At 45.0% G+C, this 9,180-nt stretch overlaps 1 protein-coding gene across 1 annotated transcript; it reads right to left on the bottom strand.

Annotated features, from left to right (window-relative positions):
- Positions 1-3,334: 3,334 nt before the first annotated feature.
- LOC100429200 (phosphatidylinositol N-acetylglucosaminyltransferase subunit P-like) lies at positions 3,335-8,690 on the bottom strand. The gene is made up of 3 exons (XM_028828767.2): positions 8,669-8,690; positions 3,999-4,019; positions 3,335-3,762 (listed from the first exon to the last, which is right to left on the bottom strand). Exons 1-3 carry the CDS (start codon positions 8,688-8,690, stop codon positions 3,335-3,337), a joined length of 471 nt encoding a protein of 156 aa, XP_028684600.2.
- Between the last annotated feature and the right edge of the window lie 490 nt (positions 8,691-9,180).

The raw sequence follows: 9,180 nt of genomic DNA, 5'->3' as shown, positions 1-9,180 counted from the left end.
TAGAGACAGAGTCTTGGCAGGGCACAGTGGCTCACGCCTGTAATCCCAGCACTTTGGGAGGCCGAGGCGGGCGGATCACTTGAAGTCAGGAGTTCAAGACCAGCCTGGCCAACATGGAGAAACCTCGTCTCAACTAAAAATACAAAAAGTACCCAGGCATGGTGGTGTGTGCCTATAATCCCAGCTACTTAGGAGGCTGAGGCAGGAGAATTGCTTGAACCCAGGAGGCAGAGGTTGCAGTGAGCCAAGATTGTGCCACTGCACTCCAGCCTGGGTGACAGAGCAACACTCCATCACAAAAATAAATAAATAAATAAAATTTAAAAAATAAAAAAATAGAATCTTGCTCTGTTGCCCAGGCTGGAGTGCAGTAGCATTATCTTGGCTCACTGCAACCTCCACCTCCCAGGTTCAGGTGATTCTCCTGCCTCAGCTTCCCAAGTAGCTGGGACTATAGGGCGTGCCACCACACCTGGCTAGTTTTTTTTGTATTTTTTAGTAGAGATGGGATTTCGCTATATTGGCCAGGGTAGTCTCAAACTCCTGGCCTCAAGAAATCCACCTGCCTCAGCCTCCCAAAGTGCCAGGATTACAGGCACGAGCCACCATGCCCGATACTGTCCTTATGTCTTTACATCACCAACTTCTCATTCAAAGTTTAGTTTATGCCTCTGACTGGCTGAGCCTAGGTCACATGCCCAAGCCTTAGCTGCAAGGGAGGCTGAAAAGCAAATAGTTAGCACTTCCACATTCTATGTGGGGAAGTGAGCTCTACTTCCCACCAAGACTTATATGATGGGAAATTCTCCAGACGTGAGTATGCATTTCTGAGGCTGGACAGCCAAAAGGGACAATTATCCATAAAAATCCACGGTGTCTCCTTTTCAATAAGCTAGCTCCAGTGATTAGCATTTAGAATTGCATCAAAAAAGAGAGAACACTCAAGTGGAGTGATCAAGGAAAGTATTTGTTTATTTATTTTATTTTTTGAGACAAGGTCTCACTCTGTTTCCCAGGCTGGAGTGCAGTGGTGTGATCACAGCTCACTGCAGCCTTGACCTCCCAGACTCAAGCGATCCTCCTGCTTCAGCCTCCCAAAGTTCTGGGATTACAGGTGTGAGCCACCCTGCCTGGCCAGGAAAGTATTTATAAAGTTGTAAGAATGGTTAAGGGAAGCCAACAGGAATGGGGGAAGCACCCCATAGACTGCGACTGTTGAGGAGGGTACATTATGGGGCAGGGAGAAGGAGTGCTTCCATGAATGTGGAAAGAGCTGGAGTTGCGAAAAGGATCTTCCATGATGGTTCCAGTCCTTGGCCCCAGTGGAGGGGGATCTGGGTAAATAAATACCCTCATTTCTCTCTTCTTCCATCCTCTAGTATCCTCCATGTGTCTCCCATTGGGAAAACCCAATAGAAAGTCAGGGAGTAAAGAATCCTTTTGATATATTCCGTTAAAGTGAATATCTGGGGCACAGCACCACTGGTGGAGAAGGTGAAGGGTAGATCTAGAGGACTAAACAGAATAGCTAACAACACATGGCATGATCCTTGTCTTTCCATTGAGTCACTGTAAACTGGTTTTTCCACTTTAATTGAAAGACTCTGGCATTTTGTGGTTCTCCCAGAACTTTCCAACTGGCCACCTCTGTCATCTCCTCCTTTTTGGTCTGACCTGTTAGTTTGTTCCTATCTATAAGCCTGCATTTGAAGGTCACAGCCTTTGGTTTCTAAAAAGCAGAGGCTTTTCTATGTGGTCATAGGGAGTCTCCTTTGTTGCAGGTGAAATCAATTCTCCACCCAGGTCCCCAAATTCTGATTTGACAGCTCTCCTGGAATTTTGCCAAAACAACTTGCCTCTATAAGGCATAAAATGTCTTCCCACGTTTCAAGAGCTGCCCTCGTGGGGTTCTTTCTTTCTTGGAGACGGAGTCTCACTCGTCGCCCAGGCTGGAGTGCAATGGTGTGATCTCGGCTCATTGCAATCTCCCCCTCCCGGGTTCAAGAGATTCTCCTGCCTCAGCCTCCTGAGTAGCTGGGATTACAGGCACCTGCCACCACACCTGACTAATTTTTTTGTATTTTTAGTAGAGACAGGGTTTCACCCTGCTGGCCAGCCTGGTCTCGAACTCCTGACTTCAGGCGATCTGCCCGCCTCAGCCTCTGAAAATGCTGGGATTACAGGCATGAGCCACCACGCCCAGTCTGTTTCTTTATCTTTCAATGCCTCACTTGGTCTCTTTTTTCTCTCACGACCTGATTTGCCAGCCAAATTTTATCCTAGCTTTCCGCATTCCCTGTTGAGTGATCATCTCTCCATGACCCAGATCTCAGTCTTTCTCTCTCCAAAGAACTACAAAGAACATTGTGTCTATAACTTAACTGCAGTTTGGTGACTCTGTTGCCAGCATGGCTTGAAATGGTTCTTGCTTAGACTTTTTTTTTTTATGGTAATGCAATATTTTATTTATTCTGTTCATTAACAATACATGAGAGCACTTACAATATTCATTGAACATAATCTAAGAGAAGATCAACTTACATTTTTTACATCTCTATTAATAAGAAACGGTTGAATTAATTTATGGTCAAAATTATGATGGCAAAAACTTATAAATAAATAAATGCTTGGTGTCAGTGTGTCTGGAATTTATTTCTTCTAGTGGGTGCTTGGTCTCACTGACTTCAAGAATGAAGCCGAGGACCTTCACGGTGAATGTTACAGCTCTTAAGATCTTAAAGACGGTGTGTCCAGAGTTTGTTCCTTCAGATGTTCAGATGTGTCCAGAGTTTCTTCCTTCTGGTGGGTTCCCAGTCTCACTGACTTTAGGAGTGAAGCCGCAGACCTTCACAGTAAGTGTCACAGCTCATAAAGGTGGCGCATCTGGAGTTGTTTCTTTCTTCCCGTGGGTTCCTGGTCTGGCTGACTTCAGGAATGAAGCCGCAGAGCACAGCCTCATGGTGAGTGTTACAGCTCATAAAGGCAGTGCAGACCCAAACAGTGAGCAGCAGCAAGATTTATTGTGAAGGGCGAAAGAACTAAGCTTCCACAGTGTGGGAATGGGACCCCAGCGGGTTGCCACTTCTGCCTTCGGTGGCCAGCTTTTACTCCCTTATTTGGCCCCGTCCACATCCTGCTGATTGGTCCATTTTACAGAGTGCTGATTGGTCTGTTTTTACAGAGTGCTGATTGGTGCATTTTCAAACCTTTAGCTAGACACAGAGTGCTGATTGGTGTGTTTACAATCCTTTAGCTAGACAGAAAATTCTCCAAGTCCCCCCCGGACCCAGAAGCCCAGCCAGCTTCACCTCTCATTAGCATGGCCACATACATTTCAGTTTTTGGTGTAAAGGTCTTTGGCTGCAAGAAATAACATTTGGTTTACTTCACTAGCAGAAATAACTCTTAATGCTGGAATGGCCACCTCTTGGTATTTCTTCTGCTGTTGATTTTTAGCATAGTTGTCTGTGATTGTATGAATGGAGTTGAGTGAAGGGGTACTCATCATGTTAATCCCAAACAAGAGCACATAGCCAATTACTACAGTAATAAGGAGGTAGAGAGATAATGCAACTGTCCAATGTTTTTGAGGCCAATAGGTTAAACCTAAGGAGTTTAGCCAAGATTCAGGAATAAAAGCCCACACAAGGTAAAGTATGAAGCCAAATTGGGAGCTTAAGAGAATCACAAAGTCATAAATCGCTCTTCCTGGCAGCAGTGAATTTTCCACCATTTTTCCTGGGGCTTTAGACAGTCTCAGCGCTGAGTTCCCTGCAAAAGCGCCGACCAGGAAGCCCCAGTGCGGGAGTGGGGTGGGGGAGGGGTGGGTGAGGGGAAGAAGAAAAATTGAGGGAAAGGCCTAGGCGCGAAGGCTCCTCCCACTCAGGCACAGGCGCACGATGACCCTCCCCCTGGGTGGGAGCCAGCCAGCGGCTCTTCCCTAGGTTTCTGATGGAGAAGCTGTTTCTCCTCATCCCTTAAAGTTTCGAGTGGATGACCTAGATAAATGAGCAATGAAACTATGACGACTAAGTTCAAAGGAGTGACATTTAGCATTGTGATCTTCTAAAATCTGTACAAGTTAGGCGATGCATTTAGTAAGTGATTATAAATATTTAATGTATACATATATAGCAAGTGACAAGCGTTTTATCATAAGCATTAGCATTCTTAGGGAGAGGTGGCAGTCGAGTGGACTGTGATGTTTGGCACAGGCACCCCTCCTCCCCCACTGAGGAATGAAGGATTTATTCCACCAGCTACTGGGAGAAGTGTTGGCAGATGATTCTTGGCTGTAAGCCCTCTTTGGGAATTTCCTTGGCTGCTGCCTTTTCAGGGCAGTCTGCATAAATGATTGATCAGCTTGGGAGCTTAGAGGCCTGGTCCCCTTACCTCTACTCAGGACAACTTGGAAGACCTATTCCAGTTTCAGAGGTCTCCATGAGGTCAGTGGAAGTCTTTGTTCTGACATTGCACTTCAATTTCTCCCTCTGCTCCATCCTGCTTCCTTCTCTGCTCTTCTTCTGCTGTTGATCCCAAGAGTGCTCCCTGAGTAACTTCCTGCATGTTAATCTCAATCTCAGAGTCTGCTTCCCAGAGAATCCAACCCACAGTCCTCCCATCCTCCTTGTTTCCAGGCCCCTTGGAATGTGACTTTGCAGCTTCTCCAATCAAGAGATGGAGTTTATTTTTTGACATCTTGAATCTAAGCTGGCCTGTGACTTGCTCTGGTCAATAGAATGAGGCAGAGGTGACATCGTGCCAGTTCTGAGCCTGAACCTCCAGAAGCCTTGCATGCTGCTTCTGTCGCTCTTGGAGTCCTGCTGCTACTGTGAGAACAGGCCCTGGCTAGCCTGCAGGAGCAGGAGAGACGAGTGGTCAAGTCACTGCTGTTGTCCCAACTGACAGTCAACCAATCCCTGAAGCAGAGTCACCTGGCTAACCACAGTGCCTGAATGAACCTAGCCAAGACCAGAAATAATACCTAGCTGAGCCCAGCCGAAACTGCTGACCCAGAGATTCATGAGCTAATAAGTAGTATTGTTTTAAGACAGTTAAGTTTTGGGGTGGGCTTGCTACGTTGCAATCCTTAACTGACACAGGAAGGAACTGTGTTTGAGGAACCACAAACTGGAGGCAGGAGCACCAGGCCCCTAGTAACAGAAGATGTGATTAAGAGCTTTCCATGAGAAAATGGGAGGAATTTATTTTTTGCCCCTGCGAAGAAGGTAGAGAGAACAGAATGGAGGTAGGAGCATTAAAAGTAGGTAAGGAGGAGAAGGTTGCCAGCCAGAAGGTAAACGACTGGGAATAATACGAGTTGAAGCAGCAGGTGGAATTGCTTGGTGGGTCTATGTCCATGTAGTGAGGGCGGCAGAGAGACTTGTTTGTATTTCTTAGATATAATCTCTTCTCTGTTTATTTGCATCTCATTTCAATCTCCTTACAAAAACAGGAACCAGGCCAGGCACGGTGGCTCACACCTGTAATCCCAGCACTTTGGGAGGCTGAGGAGAGCAGATTGCCTGAGCTCAGGAGCTCAAGACCAACCCGGGCAACATGGTGAAACCTCGTTTCTACTAAAAATACAAAAAATTAGCGGGGTCATGGTGGCACATGCCTGTAATCCCAGCTACTTGGGAGGTTGAGGCAATAAAGTGAGACTCTTGTCTCAAAAACAAACAAACAAACAAAACCCACACATTATTGCATAAAAAAGCAACTTGCAGAAAATGGAATATAATAGCATTATAAAAGCACATAAGGCAAACATTTATGGATACATTTTATGTGTAAAAGTATAAAAACAAGATTTGGAAAGACAGACACCAAATTCCCTACGGTGGATTCCTCTGGGAAGGAAGACGTATGTAAGATAGGTCACTTTTAATCCTATTAGATTAAAAAAATCAAAAGCCAATCTTGTAAAATAATAACATTAAATTCAAAGAGTTGGAGGGCGTGGGTATTTGTTAGACAGCTCTCTGTTTCTTCTGTATTTAAGATTTTTACCAACTGAGAAAAAATCCAATTATACCCATGAATGCTTTTGGTTATTTGTCTGAGTGTGTGTGGCTGAGTTTCACAACTGGGTCATAGAGATTCATGCCAGAATCAGGACCCCAGAGGCAATGTTACCAAGCATGTGAGTCCCCTAGGGTCTCCAGACTCTTGGGAACGGCTCTGTGGACATATAGGCCATGGAAATGGAATCTGAGTCCATGTTACTGAGCTTACCTATGGTGAGAGACCCTGGGGAACATCTGGGTTACATGTATAATTGTTACAGGCACTGACACCACGGGTAAGCAGATACATATGTTAAACAAATGGTAAACAAAACAAAACAGAACCTCTTCTCTCTTTGCTAATTTCCCAGTGTCTATAATCAGGCTTGCGATGGATAGTTTTCCCTGATACTATATATGATCCCACACACAATTAAAGGAAAGTGTCTGGAAATGAGAGAGCTGTGAGTATTAGTTGATGAAAGAGGCAGATCTGAGCAGAGGAGCTGCTGATAAGAATGAAGAAAAGACCCACACTAAGAGGGTTCACTGATTCTCCCGGGTCTCAGCTCAGGACCCAAGCTCACTTTGGGTGCCTAATTCACACTCACCTACTGTCCCTCTGGCTACATGTTCTCTCCAAAAACTCTAAATGTAGCCATGCTTCCCTTAGATTCCTGTGCTAGGCACCATCTAGCCTAGACAAAGCTGACTTTGAGTCTCAAACTAGCTGTGTGATCTCTTTTTGAGATGCACTCTCACTCTGTGGCACAGGCTGGAGGGCAGTGGCACCATCTCTGCTCACTGCAACCTCTGCCCCCGGGTTCAAGCGATTCTCATGCCTCAGCCTCTCAAGTAGCTGGGACTACAGGCCTGTGCCACCACACTCAGCTAATTTTTTATATTTTTAGTAGAGATGGGGTTTCATCGTGTTGTCAAGGCTACTCTTGAATGGTCTTGAACTCCTAACCTCAAGTGTTCCACCAGCCTCGACCTCCCAAAGTGCTGAGGTTACAGGCATGAGCCACCACACCTGGCCTAGCTGTGTCATCTTGAACAAGTCACTGAACTCTGTTGAACCTCAGTTTTCTCACCCATAAAATACTGATTCTAATCCTTGCCTTCCCTCATAGGACTGTTTTAAAAGCATTCAATAAAATAATGGACATTACAGGGGACTTGCAACCTGTAAGTGTGTATATGGAACAGTTGTAAACTATTCCTCAACTGTAGATAGCAACTGCTATAGATTGTTTTATTTATTTATTTATTTATTTATTTTATTTATTTTGAGGTGGAGTCTCACTCTGTCACCAAGGCTGGAGCGCAGTGGCGTGATCTCAGCTCACTGCAACCTCTGCCTTTTGGGTTCAAGCAATTCTCCTGCCTCAGCCTTCCAAGTAGTTGGGATTACAGGCCCATGCCACCAAGGCCAGCCTTTTTTTTTTTTTTTTTTTACTAGAGATGGAGTTTTACCATGTTGGCCAAGCTGGTCTCAAACTCTTGACCTCAGGTGATCCACCCACCTTGGCCTCCCAAAGTGTTAGGATTACAGGCGTGAGCCACTGAGCCCAGCCATATTCTATTATTATTATTATTATTATTATTATTTTAATTCTATTTTTTGGAGACAGAGGCTCCCTCTCTCTCCAGCCCAGGCCAGGGTGCAGTGGCGCAATCTCAGCTCACTACAACCTCTGCCTCCTGAGGTTCAAGTGATTCTCGTGCCTCAGCCTCTCAGGGTAGCTGGGACTACAGGTGTGCACCACCACTCCCAGCTAATTTTTTATATTTTTAGTAAAGACAGGATTTCACCATGTTGCCCAGGATGGTCTCGAACTCCCCAGCTCAGGCAATCTGCCCACCTCAGCCTCCCAAAGTGCTAGGATCGCAGGCATGAGTCACCGCATCTGGCCCTCTTTTATTTCTTTAAATTAAATCCTAAAGCCATGGGAGCAACATTGGAGAGTCCAGGAGTGCTATTGTTGCCGAGTCACTTCCCGTCCAGTAGAAGCTGCTGTCACATGATGACCCTCCTACCTCCTTGAGTACTGCTGGTCTAGGCTGCAGCAATGTTTCCCTATTTCCAGGTCCCAGCATGGACCATTGTGGTCCTTTGACAGAGTTCCGCCACTGCTCTGGGGCCATGTTTAACACTAGGTGCAAGGCACAGCTCTTGTACCCTATCAGCCATTCTCTTCTGGAGTACAGATGCCCAGGAAGTTTTGTGCCAAAGCTATTTAGATATCTTTCCCTTATGAAAACCACAATTATTTTTTCCCTGTTTCCAGCCTAAAGGTTGGGTCAGTTTCCTCTGGGGATGGTGGGGGTAGCAATTTTAAAAATACAGAATAATGTGAAGAAAAAAATAATCTGTATTTCACCATGGCCTGTCTTGGCATGTTTTCTTCCAGTCATTTAGAACCTGAACTCTGTTGTTACAGGGAACTGATACAACATTATTATGAAGAATTCAAATAATAAAGGAAAGGGTGAAGGTGATAGTTGAAAAAAAATCATATTTTGTGGTCTAGAAATTACAAGAGATGTGCATTATTTGAAACGTCTTTGTGCCAATATAAAATTAGGAGGATGAGGCCGGGCGCGGTGGCTCAAGCCTGTAATCCCAGCACTTTGGGAGGCCGAGGCGGGCGGATCACGAGGTGAGGAGATCGAGACCATCCTGGCTAACACGGTGAAACCCCGTCTCTACTAAAAATACAAAAAGAAATTAGCCGGGCGTGGTGGCGGGCGCCTGTAGTCCCAGCTACTCCAGAGGCTGAGGCAGGAGAATGGCGTGAACCCGGGAGGCGGAGCTTGCAGTGAGCCGAGATCGTGCCACTGCACTCCAGTCTGGGCGACAGAGCGAGACTCCGTCTCAAAAAAAAAAAAAAAAAAAAAAAAATTAGGAGGATGAGATAGAAATATTTTATTAAAAGGAGATTATATTATAGGTTCAAATTTTAATTAAGAAATGTTACATTTTATTATAATTTACTAGACAAAAAAAGAACTGGAGGGAAACTAAAGGAATTGTTGAAAGTCAAACAAATATTTCTGTACTTCAAGAGATAACTTTTTGAAATATCCCTCTAAATTTATAAAGGAGAGATTACAAATACATTAAAGTTGTGGTCACTGTGCTTTTATTTTAAACCATGTGTTGCAGTTT

Source organism: Macaca mulatta, chromosome 10 (assembly GCF_049350105.2).
Source record: "Macaca mulatta isolate MMU2019108-1 chromosome 10, T2T-MMU8v2.0, whole genome shotgun sequence".
NCBI classification, from domain to species: Eukaryota; Metazoa; Chordata; class Mammalia; order Primates; family Cercopithecidae; genus Macaca; species Macaca mulatta.
Note: the sequence above shows the minus strand (reverse complement) of the source record. Positions and strands in the feature narration are given on the sequence as shown.